We start from the raw sequence: 24,872 nt of genomic DNA, 5'->3' as shown, positions 1-24,872 counted from the left end.
GGGGATCCATCTCATATGTAGCCACCAAACCCAGTCACTATCAAGGATGCCAAGAAGTGCTTGCTGACAAGAGCCTGATACAGATGTCTCCTGAGAGGCTCTGCGAGAGCCTTACTGATACAGATGAGGATGGTTGCAACTAACCATTTGAGTGAGCACAGGCACCCCAATGGAAGACTTAGAGAGAGGACTGAAGGATCTGAAGGGGTTTACAACTCCATAGAAGACTGACAATATCAGCCAACCAGACCCTCTGCCTTCCCCCCAGACCTCCCAGGGACTAAACCACCAACCAAAGAGCTCCCAGGAGCTAAACCACCCATCAAAGAGTACACATGGAGAGAGCCATGGCTCCCTATGTAGAAGAGGATGGCATTATATCACATCAATAGAAGGAGAAGCCCTTGGTCCTATGAAGGCTTGTTTTCCCAATGTAGGGGAGTGCCAGGATGGTTGGGTTGGAGGGGGAGCATACTCATTGAGGCAGAGGGAGGCAGGATGAGAGAGGGGGGAACTGGGAAAGGGGTCAACAGTTAAATGTAAATACATAAACTATCCCATAAAAATGCCAAAAAGGAAGAAGGGTATGGGAACATTGTTCAAGTGTAAGGGGAGGAGGCCTGAGAGGGATGGGAATAAGAATGGAAATCAGTAGGGGTTCATCACTGGAACTAGCTGGAGACCTGGGATCAGGGAGGCTATAGGGAGTCTATGGGGGGTAACATTTGCTGAGATTCCTAAGAGGCAGGGATAGAGATACCGAAGTGGCCACCTCCTGTAGCCAGACAGGCAGGACTTCCAGCGGAAAGAGAAGGACATCACACCCTACACAAATCATTCAACCCAAAATTGTTCTTGATTGGTATATATGGAGAAACAAAGATGAAGCAGAGGCTGACCTAACTTGAGACCCATCCCATGGGAAAAAGCCAACCCTTGACACTATTAATGCTACTCTGCTATGCTTGCAGACAGGCACCTAGCATAACTGTCTCCTGGGAGGTTTCATCCAGGAGCAGGTGGGAACAGATTCAGAGACCCACAGTCAAGTATCAAGTGGAGCTCAGGGAGTCTTGTGAGATTTTATTCTTAGAAACCATGTTTCTCTGGAATAGAAACATGGAAAAAAAGGAGAAAAAAAGGAGAGAGGAAGGGAATAAGGAAGTTAGGAAGGGAAGGGAAGGGAAGGGAAGGGAAGGGGAGGGGAGGGGAGGGGAGGGGAGGGAAGGGGAGGGAAGCGAAGGGAAGGGAAGGGAAGGGTAGGGGAGGGGAGGGAAGGGAAGGGAAAGGGAAAGGGAAGGGGAGGGGAGGGGAGGGAAGGGAAGGGAAATGGGAGGGGAGGGGAGGGGAGGGAAGGGAAGGGAAGGGAAGGGAAGGGAAGGGAAGGGAAGGGAAGGGAAGGGAAGGGAAGGGAAGGGAAGGGAAGGGAAGGGAAGAAAGAAGAGGTTAGGAGAGGACATTACCCTGCAGGTGCAGGATTAAATTATCAGGTGGATGCTCAACTGAAGCAAATCAGAATTCCTGCTGTCCTCAGCACCTGTGAATGTCCTCTTATGAAGGTCCTCCTTTCTCTTTCATGAGCAACTCCATTTCCAAGCACTTCCTTAGTGGTTTGCCTGCTGACTCTCCTACTTTTGTCTGTTGACTTTCAGTAAGCCCTTTACCCGGGAAACTCCTTCTTGCCAATGGTAAGTCCATGGCTTGAGGCTTCCAGGGCTCCTTTGCTAGGTGTTGGTATTTTCCATGTGTCCATGGTTTATAATTCTAATGGGGGGACTTCTAAAAATAGATGCATGAGGCTGAATTTTCAAGTGCCATTTTCACCGTTCTTGCTTTGTTTGCTTCTCTTGGTAAAGAGGTTAAGTGAAGTGTGCAGCCGATAGCTGTGTGCTTCCCTGGGTGTCTATAACGAAGTCCCATGACTTTGCAAGCTCCCTAGTCCCCAGGACTCACCCTGTTCTTTTATACACTGGAGGAAGAAACTCACTAGATTCAGGAAGCTATGGATATATTAGCACATTCTTCAGCAAGCACTAAATAGTATTTCATTCGACAACTGTTCTGATATCTGGGTTCAGTGAGAACTTTGGGGTGGGGTCCAAAATAAAGAATTGGACAGAGAAAAATGGGTAACAGCAAGTAAAGTGAGAGACTTTATTAGGGAAGAACACACATCCAAAGGAGGAAGAGGGTCTGAGCAGGAAACAAGAAAAGGTGGGATGGCAGTTCTACAGTGCCTGCTAAACAAGGACAGAGCTCTCTGTCACATAACATGGTCTTAGGGGGGAATATCTCCGACTTCTTGCACATACTCGATACATCTGTTATACATAGTTCCACATACAGTTTCATTAGCATCTTTGTTTTAAGATTTATTTTATTTTGAATTGTGTGTGTATGTGTGTGTGTATGTGTGTATGTGTGTATGTGTGTGTATGTGTGTGTACATGTGTATGTGTGTGTACATGTGTATGTGTGTGTACATGTGTATGTGTGTGTACATGTGTATGTGTGTATATGTGTGTATATGTGTGTATGTGTGTATATGTGTGTGTGTGTGTATATATGTATGTGTGTGTATGTGTGTGTATGTGTGTGTATGTGTATGTACATGTGTATGTGTGTATGTGTGTATATGTGTGTATGTGTGTATATGTGTGTATGTGTGTATATATGTATGTGTGTGTATATGTATGTGTTTATGTGTATGTATGTGTATGTGTGTGTATGTGTGTATATGGGTATGTGTGTATGTGTATGTGTGTATATGTGTGTATGGGTATGTGTGTGTATGTGTATGTGTGTGTATGTGTGTATGTGTATGTATGTATGTGTATATGTGTGTATGTGTGTGCATGTATGTGTGTATGTGTGTGTGTGTGTGTGTATGCTTGTATGCTTATACTCACACATAGCTGCAACTCCTACGAAGGCCCATAAAGAGTATTGAATTATTTGAAGCTGGAATTGCCACTTATGACCTGTCCAGTCATAACTGGTAACTGAACTCTGCAAAAGCAGCAAGTGCTCTTAACTACTAAACAAACCATCTCTCCTACCTCCAAATATCAGTGTTTAGTTTTTCTTTTTGGCTAGAGACTGAATCCAAGGCGTTGGACATGCCAGGCAAGTGCTCTACCACTGTATGTAGTCCTGACATACATCCTCAGGACTCACCCACATATTAAATCTCTGTCTAGGGCTGTGCTCTTTGGTATTACAATTTCAGGGCACGTTCAGACTCTAGAATGCCTCTGCATCTGTGCCAGTGGCCCCAGCCAGTTCCTGCCTCAGCTTGGGGCTTTCTAGCTTCCTCTTTGCTAACAAGGTGTTCTCATAGGCCAGCTGTGCAGGGCTTGTGTAAGGTCTTCTAGATCTCACTGCCTGAAACTCCTGCCTCAGATCTCTATTATTTTGTGAACTTTCAATAGGTTCCAACATTTTGCTGGTCCCCAACAGGTACATCGGGCACGATCAGCTATTCCTATGGTATATAAAACACAATGTGGAGTATACAATCTAACCACAGCAATTTTCAATACAAGTCCAACGGAGAGCTAAATATAGATGGTCTTGATTTTACTCTCACACCAAGTACCAGTAGACCAGTGTGCATACAGTGAAGAATTTCAAGACCCAGGACAGGAAAGGATGTGCGGATGGTGGTCCCAGCTAGAGTGCTGAGCGTTAATGATGTCAGCTAGCTTACTTACATTGTGTGTGAGAACAAAAACGCAAATAGGGACAAATTTGATCTCCGTGGATGCCAGAGAAAATAATTCCAGAGCGTTGTTCTTAGTTTGCTCAAACTCACTCATTGAGGCAAAGCCAGTTGGGACTCTCCCTTGACTTTGCCATTGTCCCTGCTTTCTGACTGCACTGTTGGGGGCTGCAAAAGGCAGGAAGCCAGTTTACAGACTCCACACCCTGCTGTGTTTTACCATTCAAAGAAAGAGCATTAGTCTGTTTGAGTAACCCACCCCTCCCTCTCCCACGAAATTCAAACATCTTAACAGTCACAAGCATCTCCCTCTTCTTTCTTCTCTTTGTCTAACACTTCCTCAGAATCATCTTTAATGTATCCAGTCCCCCTCATTTACTGCCAGGCAACCCCCCTTGTTCCTATTCTCTCAAGATGGCTGCTCCTTTTAGTCACTCACCACTCCCTTCCCAAGCTGACAGGAGTGGATGAGAAGTGATTTCCACTTTAGGATAGCAACATTGTAAATAGCACAGGCTCTCTCAGTGGTATAGGAAGCGAAGAAACAAAAACTCTCAAAGATCCAGAGAAACACTAGGGATATAAGCAAAACCCGATGCAGGCATCCTGTTGATATATTATGTCCGCTTACTCTCCCTTCCTTAGCATTTCTGAGTAGAATGTGCTGGGTAGAGGAGCAAAAACAGGAATACATAAGCATGTCCTCAGGAATTAAATTTAAAAAAAGGAAAGCGTAAAAAGAAAAAAGGGGGACAATAAAGGAACTGTAAGAACAGATACTGGAACAGATATTTGTTATAGCATTTGAAGGTCACCCAGGAAACTTGAAATAGCATTATTGAAGTTTTGTGTGTGAGAAAGTTCATAGCCTGCCTCTGTTGTACACACACACACACACACACACACACACACACACACACACACACACCTGCAAGATAAATTTTACTGTATGTTTGCATTTACTGCTAATGTGTTTATAACCGGGTATATGTAAATAGTCCAATTCAGGTGAGTAAAGGGAATGTCATCTCAAATACATTTTCCCCTTATGGAAATATAGATCTGCTATGTCGTTTCAAGACTCCTCTCAGAACACCAATTTCTAAGCAGACATCAGTCCTTTGAGTTCTGCATTTTAAGCCCACAAAACACTGAACATCAAGATTCATGAATTGTCCTTCTTGAATCTCAAATAAAGCAAAAGAATTACAAATCTCATGAGTAATAAGGTCAGAGGCCTTTAACATATATTGGTTTATGTCAAACAGAAAGTGGGTTGTCATATCCTAGAGGGGGACAATAAGAAAGCCTACTGTGGTTACTAAGTAAATATTAGAGGGCTAGTGGATTTTTATAGTAGTAGCTGATTTACTAAATCTTCCACCTTTCTCTCTCTCTCTCTCTCTCTCTCTCTCTCTCTCTCTCTCTCTCTCTCTCTTTGTGTGTGTGTGTGTGTGCATGCGCACGTGCGCCCCTGTGAGCACCTATGTCTCTTTGTCTATGTGTGACACACGCACAAACACAGATAGATAGATAGATAGATAGATAGATAGATAGATAGATAGATGGATGGATGGATGGATGGATAGATAGATAGATAGATAGATAGATAGATAGATAGATAGATAGATAGATGGGGAAGAAAGTGGAGAAGAAAGGAAGAGGAAAAAGAAGGAAAGAGGATGAGAAGCTCCAAAGAAGTATATCTAGTTGCAAATGACTGCTGACTTACAAGGACTAGGTGACTTTGCAAACTCAATTTCACCAAAGCAGATATCGTCCTCAGCACAACACCTGGTATACTCTAATGGGTGTTATTTCTAGATGCTTTGCTCCACTCTGCGGAACACCAAAGAGAATGCTTCCCTCTGGCCATTAGCCCAGGGTTCCTCTTTCTGACTCACGAAGACATATTAATGGAATTAGTAAGGCACAACTTGAATACACAGAGGAAAGGGGGTCATGATAATTGAGTGCAAGCCTGTGAAAGGTAGGGACACTGAAGAAGACAGGGAGTTATTTGGCTTTCTCGCCGAATTATTGCCAGAAGACGCAAAATGACACTCAACAAGGGATAATTTAAACTGAACGCCGGACACCAGAATAAACATAACATTCATCAGAGTGAGGACAGTGGTTGAGATGTTTAAAATACAAAAAAGATTGAAATTTACACTTTAAGCAAAATATATACAGGGTAGACAATAACAGATTGGAGTCAGAGAAAAATCTAAATTGTCCTTTGCAAGTTCTCCGGACGACTTAAATGGCAGGTTATGAGTCACTTTCTGTCCTAAGAAGTTTTTGAAAGGACAGGGTATGGTGATAGAATCCTTGAGTGGGCAGCAACTAGACAGTGTGACTGAGGGAACCCGTGCCTCCACATGAAGATACACAGTGAGGGAAAAGGGAAAAGCCCAGGAGGACATGAGTGTACTCCACTCGAGCATCTTCTGGTTCACAATTCATGAGGTTTATTGTGTGCTTTTAACTGCAGCTGCTGAGAGAGAAAGGAAAAACATCTTGTTGTCAAGCCCGTTTCTGTTGGAGCTCAGCTTGTGGCTGAAGCACTGATTCCACACAGCATTTATATCCTTAGGACATAGCAAGCAATGTCCCTGTCCAGCCTTTACAGCAGCATGTTCTGTGTACTAGCTCCCCCGGCACACTGTTACTCTCTTAGGACCATTAAAGAAGAATGGAGTTTTAGGATGGCTTCTACATGTGGCCATTCTGTATGAGGTGTTGTAACTGCCTCTAATACCTGCTTGTGTTGCTTAATTCTGTTCAGCTGTGTCCCAGCCCATCAGGACTGCTATAATAAAAAAACTATAGGTGGCTTAAAAACAACAGGAACTTATATAATACAGTTCTGAAGGGTGGGAAGTCCAAGATCAAAGTGTCTGCATACATACTGTCTGGTGAGGCCTCATTTACTGGTTCATAGAATTCCTGTTTCTGTTGTATCCTTATGAAGAGCCCATTCTCCTGCTCCGGTCATCTCCTCAAGGCTTTAGACTTCCAACTTGCATTACGTTGTTGATTAAGTCTCAGCGCTTAGATTGTGGAAGAGCTAGATATTAAATCTGTATCAAGCTACCGGCGTAAACAGTTACTAACGTCCTAATCAATGGCAAACCTCATGTAAGTTCATGGAGGCTTCCGGGCACCAAACAACCCAGCAAGCTTACAATCTGGAATATTGAACTGCTCCCAACAGAAGACCCCGTGCTTTCTAAGCTATCACTCTGAACTAACCAGAGATTCTTGACTGAAGTCGTGGAAATACTGCCTTAGAGGTAACAGCTCTTGTGGGCTTAGGCAAAATGTAATAGGAAGAAGGCCAGAAATGCCTGAGTTTCAACTAGATGATCCAGGAGAAAAGAAAGGAGAATAGCAAGGTATATACAGAGGGCTTATCAGGTGGTGTAAATGATTATCAGGCTGGTTGAATAAAGGAAACTCATGGACTTTATCCTACCAGAACTTCCCCACCCTAATGAGACTCTATCTGGGTGTTGAATTATGGAAATAAAAGTAGCACTTGAGTAGAAGAAGCTATCCTGGGAGGAGGACAAAGGATATCTGCCTCCCTCGTGTGTATTATCATGAAAGGAAAACCCTCCTTCCTCTCTCAGGTTATTGAGGAAGTGCTTCCTACAGACATGAGACTGAAAGTTTATCTGATGGAGACCTGCTTTATTGGCTACTTCTGGTGGGGAGTGAGGAGTATAGGGTGAGGTTAATTAACATGTGCATTTGGTGTATAAGAATCCCAAACCTCAAATCCAATAAATAAAGCTTGATTTGTAGTTTTGTTCTCAAACTCATAAAGCCTGAGAGAATATTGTAGAAAGTATCTTTCTCCCATAACAGGCTTATTTCTTTAAGAAACTACAATGTGGGGAGAGATCTGTTGCCTCTCTTGTGTTTCAACAGCTCTCAAGCCTGTACCCCTTCTTTCTCCTACTGAGAATTCTACACTCACATAAAAATAAGTTTTGTGGTTATGGAAGAGGACAGGGGGAGAAATCTTAAAACTCTCGGAGTTGTCTTTAACACTTCTTGCTATAATCTATCATATACTCTTCAACCCAGAAAAGGTGACCTTTCACATTTTCCACATAGTTTACATCCCACATCTGGAGCATAAGATCTTGCCTGTCTAGATGCTTGAAGATTTGGAAGGGAAAGCTTAGGTGGAAAAATAAAAACATTTGGGAATAATATTCTGAACTGTATCTCAGTGTGCAGCACTTTTAGTACAAACATGTGCTATCCAGAACACACTGAATCTAAAGCAAATAATTGTATATTATTATTGCTTATTCCTTATTTTCTCAAACCCAGTCATCTTGTCTGTTGGCAGAGATTAGACGCTTCGGATGTTCCCAGTCATTGTGTGATAAAATGTTATCAAAGAGGTCCTGTGTTCTTCTGGGAGTCTAGTTAACAGGCTTGGTTGACATATCAAGACAATGAATTCCTGTCCATGCTGGCTGAATGTTATGTTGATTTGGCCATTTGGGGATTTTTAGGAAAGGAACAGCTTGTGGCATTTGAGCACAGCCATTAATTGGTACAGTTTAGTGTAGCCTGACGAGGAGTTACACCAAACTTCCATCCTGGAGCATGACTGCGTCAACACCCTTCCCAGATGCTCTGTGCTAACCCAGTGGGTAGTGGAGTTGTGAATTTGGTCATTTGAGAGGCACAGAATTTCACTAAAGTTAAAATCCATGAACCTTTCTATCCATGCATTAGCTACATACCAATTTCCTTGTCCACCATCTCTTTCCCCCTTTAATGTCCCCTCCCACTTTTTATCCTTTCAGTCTGTTTAGGAAAAAGAAAACGTTCATTTAACCAGTTAGGTTCCTTGTGAGAGTGTAAAAGATTTCCTGTCCAGTTTTTCTCTATGGAAACAAAACATTTGATTTTGTAGATTGTTCCAAAATGGAGCCTTAATGTCCCTAACTCCAACTGTTAACACGGGTGTAGCTTCTTACACCTAGACTTAGTGTCTCAGTCAAAGATACCATTATCCTCATAGTCTCATTCATCTATCCATGGCTTGAAAGCCTGGATGATAATCAGCACAAGGATTAGCACAGGGCTTATTTCTACACATTTAGATCTATTTTGCGTTATGTGTGTGGGTGTATATACCTATGTATTGATGCATATATGTATGTGTGAGCAGCTGTAGAAGCCAGGTAAGAGCATCGAGTGTCTTAGGACTAGAGTCACAGGTGGTTCTGAGCTACATGGTGTACTGTTAACTGAACTTGAGGTCTCTGGAAGACCAGGAAAAGCCCTTTTCACTACTGAGCATCTTTCTAGCCCCAGCACATACTTTTTTTGATAAACAAGATTCACATAATCCAAACAGTGGCATTTCTTGCAAGCAATCCACTCTCTTTCTGCCAGCTCCATTAGTGTAGGGGGGTAGCTAGTAAAGGCGATTGCCAGTGCATCATAGAGATCCCTGGTGCCCTTGCCCCTACTTTGTTCCAAATACTTAACTAATGACTGAAAGATATGAATGCTCGAGCACTCTAGCCTCTTCTCTTCTTCTTATTGGGACAGTGTTGAAATGGGACATGTGTAGTCTCCCGAGCCCCCAAAGGACCAAGTCACCATTGCTTCTGAAGATTTAACCTGGCATCATAACATTGTTGGCTTCTTTCCTTTGCAGCTACCACTTCCCCACTCTTCTGCCTGTTTTGCCTCAAAACACTTTCCCACTTAATCACATTCCGAAGAAACTTTATCTTGGCGTCTGCATCTGCAGATGCTGACCTCAGACAAAGAACATTGTCAAATTAATGAAAAACCATGTTGATTTATTGTGTTTAAAAGGGAAAAAAGGAAGAATTCTGCTGCACATTTTAGACTTATAAAAACAATCATGCAATTGTCTGGTTTTTTTTTTTCCAGGAAGAGAATTTGAAGGAGAAGAAGAATATCTGGAGATCCTAGGCATCACCAGGGAACAGTCAGGCAAATATGAGTGCAAGGCTGCCAACGAGGTCTCCTCCGCGGATGTCAAACAAGTCAAGGTCACTGTGAACTGTGAGTACAGGAGCAGCAGTGTTCCGTGCCCAGGGCACACCTCCACTCCCAGGGAGCCCTACAGATTCCATTAGCGAAAGCGCACAGCATTTCAAGCAGATGTTCCTCTGGTCAGGGATGCACATTTATACATTGGACACTTCCAAGGACGAGACTTGGCCTTTGAATTTGATAAATCAACTCTTCTGATTCTAAATATAACCAGTAATACATGTCACAATAGCCCCTGTCTTTTACTCAGACCGTGGAATTAGAAAACACGATGAGACACCACTTGAGCTTCTGGCAGTCACTGTTGTAGAGTCTGTGGACACCAAGGTCGGATTGCAACAATCCGTATCTAGTTTAGCTGGAATTTTTTTTATCTTAATGCATTGTTTGTCAGAAGAGAATAGCCAGAAGATTATATTTTATCCTCTGCTATTTAACTAATTGGCCTTGGGACCAAATTCAAGCCCATTTGGTCAGATACAGTGTGTCCCTGATGGCAAGAGGAGAATGTCTGATAAGTTAATTTTGGTTATCTATTTCTCCTAAAGCCTGGGCATTAGAAATGAAGATTTCACTAAGATGCATAGGTAAGTGAGCATACTTTGAACTTGTCAGATGAAAGGCTCCTTAGATGTAGTTCAAAGTAGGAGGAGGGAGGAAGAGGGGATCTATAGGATGTGTGTCACCCAGCAAAGGAATAAGAAATTTGTTTATCCTCTTCAATTAGGAGTGACTTTCTATAGCATTCAAATTCATGAGTCTTCATCACATAACTGTGACTAATTAGAGGACAAAGATTTTCTGATCTCTCTCTCTCTCTCTCCTCTCCTCTCCCTATCTATGTATGTGTATGTTTATTACCACATTCATACACACAAATACCCGTTTATGCACGCAAAACACACACACACACACACACACACACAATCATACATGACACACATACTTTAGCCCACATCTGAAAGTGTATTTTAAACCATGATGCAATACATTTTGCCTTCCTACATCTGTCTTGCTGTCACCTATATGCCAGAGTCAATATACATGCTCTCTAGTCTAACAGCCTTGACAACATTAATATAATCAAGTCCAAGTTAAGGCTTTAGAAACTGAAGCCTAAGTTCAGGAAATCACCTATCCAGAGCAACACAAAAAGCAAATGTAAGAAAGGGGGGTTCAACCTCAGGTCTCTTTGATTCTAAAGCCCAAATTTCCCAAAGAAGAAGAGGAAGGGGAGAAATTTCAATTATTCATAATGCTCAACATAGCTTTCTATTAGGGATTTAAGCATGCTATTAGTCTCACTATAATCCAATGAGATAAGCATCCATATTCTTGCTTTAGAATTTTGGAATTGAGCTTGTTTAAGGTGGCTTAGCCTCTGTTGGAATGCCGCGGTCCCCAGTGCCCAGCTCCAGCCAGCCTTATAGCTTTGTGAAATGGACAGGGAAGGCTCCACTGTGTACCTGGGGGAAACCAATAGACACAGCACTGAACCACACGTTTATGATCTCATTTTTAAGAGCAAGGGGTTGCATTTGATGAGCTGTGAAGTGCTTTTATCCCTGGCTGTCTTCAATTTTTTTTTTTTTTTTAGTAATAGAGTTTTGAAATGCCAGCATTACTATTCTTTTGCAGTACTGGGTGTGTTTCAAAGATGCATTAATGATCTCAATGTTATAAAATGCTTTAGGTCCTTTTTTCACATGAAAGGCAATTTCTCCGGGTGTTTATATAAGTTTGTAATTAGGTTAGTTAACTTCTTTTATGCACACATAGCCATGCTATCATCCGACACCTCTTCTCTGACTTTTAGAGTCAAGATTTCATTTTCTCTTAATTGACCTTCAACTTAATTGGGTTTCTGAAAGTCCAATCCTGTAGTAAATAGAAAATATTTATGCTTCCATTGTATGAAACATCAAAGTGGTCTGGATTGGAGATGGTTTCCAAGATCAAAGCTAGTCACCCGGGTCCTGTTATTATTGAAGCAATTAGTCTGACATTGCTCCCTCTCCACTGTCCCCAAAGTATAATTTAGAAAAGGAAAAAATACTGATAATTTTCAAGACAACTTTTATGAAAATATGAGCTTTAGCCAGTAATGAGTGAATCCCTGAACATGGACAGAACTCACCAATTCTCAAAAATTATCCTGGAAGAATTCAATTCGACACCCAATGTGCTCTAACCAAGAGGACAAGAATGTGCTCGATCCTACAAAAATAGTCAGTAAATGTTAACTGAAGGTAATGACAGAAAACTCAAAATAAAACTCTTAATCTTACTATTTTCCCAAGCTCTATAAATAAATGATGCCAGCTACAAATCAGGAAAAACATTCTAATTTCAAATTCCTCTGCAATTACTTTTTTAACCCAAACTTCATAAAGTACATGTATATAAAATCAGTCCTTACACCAGAAATTCTGTTCCAATAAACCATAGTACCCAGACAGAGTTGCATTGAGGAAATAGATATGGTCTCCAAGATTGAATTATAGAAGCATGTTCTCACCTATAGAAAGATAGCCAAGATCCCTTTGGTCACTTCATCTGAACCTTCTTTCTTTGGTTTAACTTGAGTTCTCTTCCATTTCAAGCAGAGGCTTCAGGATCAGGTTAGGCAAACAGGATAGCTAAGAAAACTACGAATGAGATTATCATAATGAGCATACCCTGGATACCACTAAAAGAAGCAGTCTTAGCACTTATAACTTCCCCACTGCTGCTCATTGATTCATTTACTCCTTTGCCAACAGATGTTTGTTACAGGACACATAGAGGCTAGCACAGTAAGGAAGGGAGACATAACAGTTTTACCCATTGAGCTCACAGCAGATTCTGTAGCCTCTCCTTTTTTATTTCTCTTAGATAACCTCCCTCTGTGGTAGGTCTGTATCATTGCACATAGCCATTTTACATGAAAAGTCTATTTTCTAAATGGTAGGAGGTCCTGGAACCTATAGAAAGCTAAATCATTGCTTCAAAATCTTTGCTATTAAATAAATTTGGTGAAATTTATAGAAAGGACAAGACTTTTGACTTTCCATGTCTTATGAAGGGACAAATTATATCATCCACAGAAAAACACTCTCCTGACTCTACATTCTCAATTTCCCCTTTCATTATGCATTAATGAGCCTCTAGGATAGTATCTACCACAGAGCAAGTGTTCAATAGATGCGTGATATTGCTTTCTTTCAGACTCTTCCTAGAGTAGACTTCTTTCTTAGTCATGAGGAAATTCCTAAATGCATTCTTCCCCCACCACAACTGACATGCTAATGTCCCCACTTTTTGCTTACCCTTAGTGTTCTCTCTCTCTCTCTCTCTCTCTCTCTCTCTCTCTCTCTCTCTCTCTCTCTCTCTCTCTCTGTCTCACAGTGACAGCATTTGCAATTTCTACCTCCTCTCCTCATCTCCCATTCACCCAACTCTACATCTAGAATGAATTGGCTCACCCTATATACATGGTGGGGGGCTGATGACATGGATATTTCCAAAGCTCTTACATGTGTGTTAGTTTAGAAAAAGCAGAGGTTACTGAACAACATGCACCACCTGTTGGGTATACACATGGGTGGGGCAATACCTACAGTGACCAAGAAAAGGCATGGAATCCCCTGGGTCTGGAATTGGAAGCTACCAGGTGACTACTGAAAGCTGAAAGATTCTCTAGAACAGGAACAGGCACATGCAAGCTCTGGGCAAACTTTCCAGAACCTAAGTGGATAACATAACTAGATGCTTCGGTACTTTGATTCAAAGGTGACCTGATAAGCAAATTTAGGAAAATAACTTCTCAATGTAGAGCAAGACCTCAAGTTATTCATGGCAACACCTATCCGATAGTCTCTGTGCTGGTCTTATATTTTCCAAACAACATTTTCCACTTATATTTTGAGAATTTCATAGGATATAGTTAAGAACTTATATATGGCAGACCTCAGACTCCTAGGTCTAACTCAAATTTCTTTTCACCCAAACCCAAGAGAGTGATAGTGGTAAAAGCAAATGATGTAGCTACTTCAGAGGCTCAAAGTATTCTTTACATCTGATTTCATACAATATTTGTCTTACACCTGTGTACGAGATTCGTAGGTGTCATAGGCAGGAGGCTAAAAAGAGAGAGGTATCTATGGCAACAGTAGATGCACAGGGGAAAGTCAGGCCTGAATCTTCAGATTCCTAATTTAGAAATATACCAATTATGTCACTATATGGTCTGTCATTTTTTTCAGTGCTCTATAAACATTTGCAAAAAACTGCAACATTTACTTTTCAAGCGCCCTTAAATAATATTTTTTATTTCCTTCCTGGAGAGATGGTGGTTAACCTCAGTGGTTAAGGACACTTAGTGTTCATATACAGAAACTGGGTTTGGTTCCCAGTATTCACATAGCCTTCTAGGTTTATAGCCATCATAACTCCATTTCCTGTGGGTCTGGTGCCCCCTTCTGACCTCCCTGAACTCTATGGCGACTAGGCTCTGTACAAGTGGTGCCCAGATGTATACGCGAGCAAGAACTTCATACACATAAAACAAATAAATCTTGAAAAATAAAATGAAAGAACTTATTCAAACAAACAAAGCAGTTTAGAGAGGTTCAGAACATGATCAACAGGGATCTAAATCCATACTTCAGCAAACACTGCTCAGATGTATTTGAACAAGTTACTAACCCTCTGCAAATTTCCCTTCTTGTTCTCCAAATAACAGTACTAATGCATAACTCTTAGGGCTGTTATTTGGACAAATAAGGATGTCTGACATCTGAAGCAGTCCTAATAGGTGTCTATAGTGTTGTAAATCATATCTTTTATTCAAATTTTATGGTTTTTACAATCTTTCCGCAGATTAGGGAGATTAAATGAATGAAAGTTATCCTTATTATCATCATTTTGATGGAGAGAATTTTGTTATCAGCGATATAAGAACAAGAAAGCCCTGATTAATGTTTTCAGGACCTGGTATTTAAGTTAAAAAAAAACTGGAGGAATCATTTGATAAGTGTATGTAAGCTCTTCCAACATCATGCAAAGAATGACAACGAATCTCTCTGTGCAGCATTTATAGGAATCCCATTTTATTATAACCATATTTTGAACAGACGTGTATTATTTTAACTCTTTAAGTCTTGCTACAGTATAATTCATAATAATCTTTCTTGGCCTTAGCTACACAGAATTCATTCCAAATGAACTCTAAAATGTCCATTCACAAAAGCCCCGGAATAAGGCCTGGACCATGACGTCATCCGAGAAATAAGAAGAGCAACAAGCTTTTGTGCTCCTTATTGGTGGCTGTGAATTGACTCTGGGAGAAGGGACTTACTGGTTTTAAAAGATGAAAGCAAGTAGTTGGACCAGAGTCATCTTTTTTCTGAATTTAATGCACTTACTCCAAGTTTCTAGATAGCTTCCAGTACACTGGGGCCTCTAAAGGATTGATAAACAATCTATTGCTTACCTGTACACATGCCAAACAAATTCAGAAATAAGGATAAGTTTGAAAGGTTAAATGCTTCCATGGTAGAGGTCAAAATAGAAGTAGTTCCAAGTAGTACCTTAGCGTATTCAACTATCCCACACACCCCAGGCACCCTGGGCTGAGATATCTGCGTTCATGAAAACATAAAGGAGAGGTCTTGATCCAGCTTTGAGAAGAACCCTCAGCTTTTTGGCCAAAAACTAAATTCCAAAAGCTCAAAGAACTATTCTTTTAAAATAGAAGGGTCTGAAATCCCAGGAACTTGGAACAACATAGTGAGACACCATCTCCAAAACCAAGACAAAAACCACACAGGACAAAGAGATGAGACAAACAAACTCGATGTGTTCCCCAATCTTTGTCATTATCCCCCAAGTAATAAATACCAAGTAATAGGTACATTAACTAATATAAACTTAAGCAGAGCAAGGAATGTTCTGCAAACATATGCATCTGTAGCTTGTGATCCTGATGCTATGCTAGAGAGCTTTGAGAGAATGTACCACAGCAATATTGTGTCAACATGTTCTATAGCTCTGAGTACCATGATGGTAGTGATGATGATGGAGGTGGTTGTGGTGGTGGTGGTGGTGGTGGTGGTGGTGGTGGTGGTGGTACTGGTGGTGGTGGTACTGGTAGTGGTAGTGGTCATGGTGATGGGGGTGTTGGAAGTGGTGGTGGTCATGGTGATGGTGGTGATCATGGTGGTTGTATGGTGTAAGAGTGTGTGCTTTTTTGACTAGGTAAAATGAAACATCAGTCCTCACTATGTTCCTCACTAGGATCTGTCAATCATATTCACATAGTTCCAGAAACAAACATATCTTGAGATTCATTTTCCACATTAAGTAATTAAACAAACTATAGAATCAGAAGTAACATTGTCTTTCCTACCAATAGCAGTGGACCGCTGAGCTACAAAGTGTGCAGCATGGGTGTTTGAAGAGCAGGATAGAGATGAAAATACGTGAGGATACAAAATGAAAGGGACTGAGTTATTACACTGTTGGTCATCTCTGCCTTATTTACTGGTTTACTCTGTGTGTGTGTGTATGTGTGTGTGTGTGTATTGTGTATTGTGTTTGTGTGTGTGTATTGTGTTTGTGTGTGTGTATGTATGTGTGTGTGTTGTGATGCATATGTCTTGTGTTCATATGTGTGCATATGTTTGAAGGATAGAGGTCAACTTCAGTTGTCTTCCTCTATTGTTCTGTACCTTAATAGTTTGTTTTGTTTTTATATTTGTCTTTGTTTTAAGACAGGTTTTCTCACTGCATGTGGAGTCCACCAATTGGCTGGGCTGTCAGGCCAGTAATCAATCTATAAGGCCTTGCCCAATCTTGGCATTAAAGACATGCACCAACATGCTTAACTTTTTACGTGGGTGCTGGTGATCTGAACTCGGGTTCTCATATATTTTTATCAAACTCAACTCACTGAGTCATATTCTACCTTTTGTGTACATTATTCGGTGGATAGCATCTCTTGATGTCCAAACAAAATACCTGGGTGTTATCCTTTACCCTTCCTCCCTTCCCCTTTACATCTAATCCACTGCTAGGTTATCATGTCTAAAGCTCTACATTTCAAATCTGTCCTCTTCTTCCCATCGTTTTACCATAAACCTGGTGCAGAATCTTTTTAAATTCCTTCATCAGCTTCCAAATGGGCCTCCCTGCTGCTAGCTCCAGGACTTTATTGATGAGGGAATTGAAGCACTGTGACTCTGGGCAAAGTACTAAAGTCTCTAATAAGAGACAAGGAGGGGCCAAGCCTCACTTTAAGCACACATATATCAAATTTAAATCTGAGCTTATCACCTCCTCTATTTTATGCTCTATCTCCCTACCAATAATTCTACCATCAGCACAAATACATCGAATTCATGCATTATCCTTTGAACTGATGGGCTCTAATGATCTAGGTAGCCAGTCTAGGTAGAAAGACTTTGCAGTGGAACCTGCTGATCGTATTAAGCTCTCCCCAACTTTGAAAAGATAAGGAAGGAGTGAAGGACTTAAACTCAGGGTTGGTTGGTTCTAAATCTAGGCTCAAACCTCATATTCCAGGTTTCCTGCAACTCACCACTAACTCTACCTCTTAACCTATGGAGTAGACAAGTGAATAATCTAGAAAGCTAGACATTTAAAGTCAAGAATGGTTAAAAGTGTAAAAGTGCATGATCTTGACAGCTCAGTTTGAGGGATTAGGCTGAGAGGATTGCTAAGTGAAGTTCCCTTCTTGTATGAATGCTAAGCCAAGACTCAGGTTATAGACACACTGCACAGTCCATAAACCACACCAGAACTATGTCCCAGGGCCCCGACCTTTAGTTCAGGGTCTTGTTGTTTTTCCTTCTGTGTAGCTTTTCAATACAGCATCTTCTCATTTTGTGCCTCTAGGAAAATGAGAAGCTAAGTCTAGAGCAAAAGTGTACCAACAACAATGCCCAGAACTAATGTTTGCATTTGGTTTGATAGCATTGCCTAAATGTCTTCTTACTCTTTTCTCTCTGAAAATGGCAAAAAAAATCAATATTGATGATAAAATGAGATGGAAAGAAGCTGCAACTCCAGACTGGACAGACATTGTTCAATGTGATTCTAACTCAGGACCAGACTTTCTGTAGACAGAGAACTTTAAAACTGTTTCGCAAAACTATAGGAAAACAAAATTAGAAACAAAGAAATAGCATAGTCCAGATATTTAAGTGAATTGTGTATGGTAAAGTTTATCTTATTAATCACCTTTTCCTCCACAAAAATCTGAATGACCTGATTGGTACTTGGGCCTATTTTTCCCAAACACACATACTAAGTTCCCATTCTCTGGAACATTCCTTTACATGAAAATGTTCTCTTTCTGTGTGCCTCTCATTGTCTTTATGTCTCTCTCTCATCTGTGTGGTGTGGTGTGGCATGGTGGTGGCACATACATACATGGAGGCCTTCAAGTATAATCTTCAGGAATGTCATCAGATTTCTTTAACTCGTTAGTTAGGCTAAATTTCCTCACCAGAAGTCCCCAGGAAATCCTTCTTTCTCCACCTTCTCAGCTCTAGGATTACAGGTTCATGAGATGATTTTTGCATGGGGGCTTGGAATCAAACTCCGGTTTCCTGGCTGAGGCAACTTCCTTTACCTGGAAAAGTGTTTTTCACAAACCTTACATGGGCAAAAAACATTACTGGGCCCCCAAAAAATTATCTTTCCCATATTGTCTTACTTCACTTCAGTAGGATATATAAAGAATCGTGGCAAAGATAGACTATCAGATAAGCTTTTTACTTCATCTCAAGTCAATGATAGTTTTATAAGGTCCACTCAAAGGCTCCCTAGATAGACAAACAGACAGCTGATAGATAGGAAGGTAGATAGATAGATAGATAGATAGATAGATAGATAGATAGATAGATAGATAGATAGATAGATAGATAGGGAAAGATAGAGATATGTGGAGATATTCAACTGCCATTGGGAGTGAAGTATTGATGGCAAGCAGATCTTCTGTCCAGTATTAGACAAATCACATTTCACCTCATATATAAAAGCCAAATTTGCTTGTGTCATAGTAACACAAGGGAACACGTAGGAGCAAAGACCAGAACAATGTTTTCTTGTTTTCTTGCTTATTAGTTTCTGGAGTCCTCTGACAGCATATGGCAAAGTTTCAGATTAGATTAAGCTAACCTTTTCATTTTCATCAGACTCCTCAAAGCTGTCACTAACTATAGTAATAATAGCAATGAGGGGAAAAAAATGGTCAAATTATGTGTTTGCCCAGTGACTAAGTGCAAGCACTGTTCTTGAAGAGGCCATGAATTCAGTTTCCAAGCATCCATGTCAGATAGCTCACAGCTCCAGGACATTCAGTACTCTCTGTGAACTCCATGGGCTCCAACATTCAACTTATGCAATTCACATATACATGCATATATCCATGGATATATATATATATATATATATATATATATATATATGTAACTAAAAATAAACCTTAAAAAAACTATGTTTTAGTTTCATGACTTCCTGAAAAACATTGCAAATAATACAAACCACAATTGGAATGACTGAGAAGGAGAGGAAAAGAAAAATTGGGTTTCATTCAAGTAGAATCCTGTTGAGTGTTTTATTAGCCAACTATACATTCTATCAGTCATTTTTTTTACTTTACTTTAGCTTGCTAATGACAAGACACCTTTCCTAACTGTGCCTTCGATACCAATTCTAGAGCCTCCCCCTTTCATGTGAACCTGTGTATCCACCATTCCTACAGATTCTCTCACTGAAGCCCTTTGTTCTCAGAACATCCTCTGCCCTCACATAATAACCTCACATCTCTGTCTGCTCTTGCTACAGATCCACCCACCATCACAGAGTCTAAGAGCAATGAAGCCACCACAGGACGACAAGCTTCCCTCAAATGTGAAGCCTCAGCGGTGCCTGCACCTGACTTTGAGTGGTACCGGGATGACACCAGGTACATGCCAAAACCTTTATACCCTAAATTCCAAATTCTGATCTCAAAGTCTCCCAGAGTCTAGTAGCAAGACCTTACTCCTCTGTAATGGTGTACACTTTTCCTTTTCAACGCCTTCTTTATTACATCACTTAGAAATTGTAACCCTTAAGCTGAACCCAAAAGCACTCGAGATGAATAAAAATGGCTCAATTGATAATTTCCACCTACATATCTTTCTTGAATGTAGTAGAAACTTAGTTTTAATGAGACTCATCCATTGCTGTGTCTTCTTTGTGGATGGACATTGATCGGTTCTAATAACAGAAGTTATGTGATTATAAGGAGTAAGTAAAGAAAGGAAACAAATTATTTCCTCTCCTCTTTTTAAAAGCTCCAGCATTAAGATGAGGAAGAAGCCACAAAGCCGTGCCCTCCAGCTGTATCACTTTAACTCTTCTGTTTTTTTACTCTTAGGATAAACAGTGCAAACGGCCTTGAGATTAAGAGCACTGAGGGCCAGTCCTCCCTGACGGTGACCAACGTCACTGAGGAACACTACGGCAACTATACCTGTGTGGCTGCCAACAAGCTCGGCGTCACCAATGCCAGCCTAGTCCTTTTCAGTAAGTATGCCGAAGCAGATGCTGATCTCATGCAAGGCATAGAGTTCCCCCATATTGACTCAAAATCTACCCTGCATCCTTTAAAGTTAAACCTATACAAAAGCAAGAATATTCCACGAAAGCAGAGTGGAGGCTACCAGCCTCCACGAATAGCAATATTTACGAGTAGAAGGACTATTCTCTGTATTCTCTTACTTTGGAGAACTTCCTAGGGTTTTCATTGGTTGCATAGTTTCATTTATTTTCCTAGTTGGTTGTTCTTCAAGAAAATTCAAAGAATATATATTTACTTTGTGGTGGCCTCTTTATGAAATGGGCAGTTCAAAGGCCAGGCAATGTTTGGCTCTATATTATGCCAGCAAGTAGGTATTGGGAAAGAAATGTTCAGTAAGAGCACAGGAAGCCCTGGGAAAAGTAGAGGCTGGAAAAAGAAAGCATTTTTCCTAACACAAGAGGAAGGTTAGACTGAATATTTAAAGCATAATGTAAAATTAGAAGAGAAACAGGATCAGTAGGATGGTTTCCCTAGGACAGTAAGTTTACCTTTCTGACCCACCATTTGCAGCTGAGGTGGAATCATGGGAAAGGGAGCATTTCTGAAGATCAGAGAAGATGGCAGAGAAGGAATCAGTCCTTTTCAAAGACAGGGATGTCATCAGACCCCACTGTGGAGTTTTGCTCACCGAGACCATGTTCCATCATGTCTGTAACTCCACAGCCTTGCTGGTCAGACAGCTATAATTCCAGATTCAAATGTCCCCGAGAGATAGAGGATGCTGAATGGGGTCATGGCAAGATGATAGTATGTGGAACAGGGAGATTTTATTTATCGGAATAAGTAAAGCAAAATGGTTAGAACTTCTGAGCCACAAAATCCACTTAAATCAAATAGAAAATGCTTTTAAGGTTTTATTATTATTATTTTAAAATGACAAACCACTAAACACTTAGGAAAGATGTCTTCATCTTGTTGTATTCAATTTAGATGAGCCTTCAAGGGAAAAAGGGATTCTTTGAAGAAAGATCAATTTAAGCAAGAGTTCTCTTGAAGGCCAGTATTAGGTTTTTTTTTTTTTTTTTTTTTTGGAAACTGCTGATTATCTAAACTGTTGCAAAACAACAACCATAAACTACCCTAAACATGGCCTTAAGTTTCTCATTCTTACCAGTCTGCCTTCGGTCTGTGGTAGTTTCATGAGGGATAGCTATACAAATGTTCCATCAATGTGAGGCTGAAAACCCATATCGTGCTTACTTATTTCTTTGCCCTAACTGGAGACAACACTCACCAGACCTCTGAGGAACTGTCAGTTAGGAGACGTAGTTACCCATTCCTTCCTGACCTAAGGAATCCCAGAGGCAATGAGAAATCTGAGATCCTGACAAACCTAAAAGAACCCACTCAAGTAGAACATCATGCACCTGACAGAAAAGATTTTAAGGGAATCAGAAAATAAAAAAAAAAGCAACAACAAGATTACTTAGAAAAATGAACACTAATATACCACATTAAGATATATCTTCTTCTCATCCCACAGAGAGTAAGAAAACCATGATACTTATGCAGTTCAAGTAACAAATAAAACATTGCCTTAAGGCTGAGGAAGAAAAAGTTGAGGAGAGAGTATTTACAGAGAGAGGAAGAACAAGAGCTAGATTATAGACAGTGGAGACGCTTGTAGGACCTAACGAAAGAGAACTAGCCATCACAGCCATTGCTGAAATGATTTAGCATGGTAAGATTACAAATTATGAAGAATTTTGGAGAATTTCAGGTTCTAAACTTGAGAACTGTGGAATCTGTCAAACGTTTCCTATCGTGATGTCCTTCACGATTTGGGGAAAGTCATTCTCCATTATGAAGTACGCAGTGCTCTAATAGATGGCGGCCATTTCCTCAGTGGTCCCATACTGCCCTCGACACAGCATCATGCATGCATCAGTACCAGTGTTGAATGCCGCATGTATACACAGTATATGCCTTCACCTTGGTTAACAGAAGATATTGTGTGCTTATTAAAGACCAGATGGAAGACCACTAGGTTTTGAGTTACTACCGTGGTAGAAATTAGTTAATAACTCTGTTTCTTAGACCCAAAGCCCAGTTTTGAAATTCAAGGTGGGAGGGGGAGTGTATGTCTTTTATGATAAAAACAGCGTGGCTTCCTTGCCACCCGAACTCCCATCAGTTAGGTTCAGAAAGCATGTCATTACAACCTGAGTAGCTAGAGGCTTGGAAATTGGACTTTACAGTGGCCCACTTTTCACAGACCTAAAAAATAAGTAAAAGAAGAAAGAGAGAGAGGAAACAGGCAAAGAAAGAAAGATAGCAGTGAGACAATAAAGGAAAAGGAAAGAAAGAAAAGGAACAATAAGCTCGTGTAAGTAGGTTGCCCATTCTTCACATTCAAAGTCAGGGAGATTAAAGGAAAAGGAGAGGAAAGGCCCTTGTAAGGCAGCTGGTGTTCCTCCGCCCACCAGTGTCAGGAGGGGTGTCTGTAGCCAGAGGCTCTGACAGAAGCACTGTGTGGGCAGCGGGGTGCTCTGCTGACCAAGCTGGGCCAAAGCAGATACAGCAGCTGGTGAGCTGCTGCCAGCCAGAGGCAGCAGCAGGTAGAGACACAGAGCCAGCGTCCCTGAGTTCATGATTATTCATCCTTAATGGCTAGTCAGCACATTTCCACCCTGTCCACCTCAGTGACATGCTGACTTCTGCAGTGTCAATTTGCCATCCGATGTCCTCAGCAACATATATATGTATCCTTCTCCACTCTCTGTTCACCTCTCCAGAGGGGTCAAAATAACTCAATGACAGTGCAAAAAAATACATTGTGTTTATAATACTTTCTTCCTAAGCCACTGGAAGCATTTTCTTTTTCATTTGTTCTCATTCTCTTCACATTCTAGTACTCTGCCAAAGACTACTTTAGTGTATATATTTGAATAATACCTTTTACATATTTTTCTTCATGCCCGAACTAAGTGGGACGTTTCACATTTTTCTAAATGTGCAAATCCAGTAGCACAATGTTGCCTGGGCTGGGATTCAGCTCCTTAGTCAGTTCAGACAGAGCAGTGTTTGTGTCATAAATGAAGGTGTGGATTTCTTCTGATGCAACAAGAAGTTTCATCGTCTACAGATGAGTTATAACCATCGCAATGCTCCTATGCCAATAACAGGAGATTTACCCACAAGATGATGGATGTACTTTATCTCAGTGCTTTCCTTAAGGGACGAAACTACTGGCAATTACTTGAGTGTTACTAATTCTTCCCAAGTGATGCTTATGGGAAGCACTTGCTTCACATAGTTGTCCTTTAACCATCAGGGCAACTTGACTATGTTCCTGTGGTTCCCTGTTGCCCAGTGTTTATGTAATCAGTGAAACAGAATGATATATACACCGAGTTGGAGGTTTAAAGTTGTCTCTGAACCTCCCAGAGACCAACGCGTCCTTTATGTAAACCAAAATGTCAGGAGCTACAGTTTGTGGTGAGGAGGTGAAGAAGCATTGAACTCCCTTTTCTTTCCTTCATGAAGCCTTTCTCCGGGCTTGTTAATGCTTTGAACTGTGCAGTGAAGAGCCCTGCCTTACACTTCTTCCCATTACCTTCCATCAGCCTAGGTATACTGATTCCTGGACTAGGGACTCAAGTCTGTGAAATTAGCAGCTTATTTCTGTGTAAAAGGAAAGTTCTGTCGATCAATTTAGGGATGCATGAAGATTGTTAGTGTATTAAGGCTACAGAAGGCAAGAGAATAAAACTATAAGGCATCTACACTGGCCCATCTGGCACCTGTGTACAGGGAGTGCTTTCCCATTTCACTGTATACTTGATTAACTTACAAACTTGTAATAGACTATAAGATAAAAACTGCCCAAGCCATCCATGAGGACAGAGAGTCTTCACAATGAGGGCCCCCCCTTGCTATTCAGAAAACATTCTAAGTCACTATTTTAGGAGTTCAGTGTTAAAGGCATATTTTTTTCATTTTTTTCATTTTTATTTTTGTGGTACTTAATACTTAGCAAACTCCTTAACCATATTCTCATAGCTACTTCATCATAAAACAAGCTATTATTGAGCTCTAACTTTATACAATATATAACAATAGAGACTAACTGCTTCAACGACTCTCTACGGATACAAAAGGAAGCGAGTGGGCATGTGGGTTGCTTTTTATGCCAAAATGGACATCAAATGAGTTGAGTTCCAGGAGTAGTTACCGAATATTCAAAATGAAATAAAATCGAAGTTGGGAAACTATTTTGATATAAACATCTTGCCCTTCATTTCAGCTTTTTTTGTACAGTCATTTTGAAGTGCTTCCTTGTGAAATTTTAACAGTCATTTAATTTGGCTTGGTTGGTTGGTTGGTTGGTTGGTTGGTTGGTTGGCTGGCTGGCTGGTTGGTTGGTTTTGTTTTCTCCATATATGGCAGAATCAGCCAATAGACCTTCCCATTTAGCCAAAAGAAAAGCCAAGCCAATACTCAAAGGCCATA

General features: G+C 40.7%; 1 protein-coding gene across 3 annotated transcripts in view; it reads left to right on the top strand.

The window, feature by feature from the left end:
- Positions 1-24,872, top strand: part of Lsamp (limbic system-associated membrane protein) — a 2,169,735-nt gene that overhangs the window by 2,111,686 nt on the left and 33,177 nt on the right. For all 3 annotated transcript variants that reach the window (NM_001414997.1, NM_017242.3, XM_039088255.2), the window contains 3 exons: positions 9,662-9,796; positions 19,640-19,760; positions 20,217-20,365. In NM_001414997.1, the coding sequence (NP_001401926.1) occupies positions 9,662-9,796; positions 19,640-19,760; positions 20,217-20,365 (405 nt within the window). The remainder of the gene's footprint in view (positions 1-9,661; positions 9,797-19,639; positions 19,761-20,216; positions 20,366-24,872) is intronic.

This window comes from Rattus norvegicus, chromosome 11 (assembly GCF_036323735.1).
Source record: "Rattus norvegicus strain BN/NHsdMcwi chromosome 11, GRCr8, whole genome shotgun sequence".
NCBI lineage: Eukaryota > Metazoa > Chordata > Mammalia > Rodentia > Muridae > Rattus > Rattus norvegicus.
The sequence above is the reverse complement of the archived record's forward strand: the minus strand, read 5'-3'. Positions and strand labels throughout refer to the sequence as shown.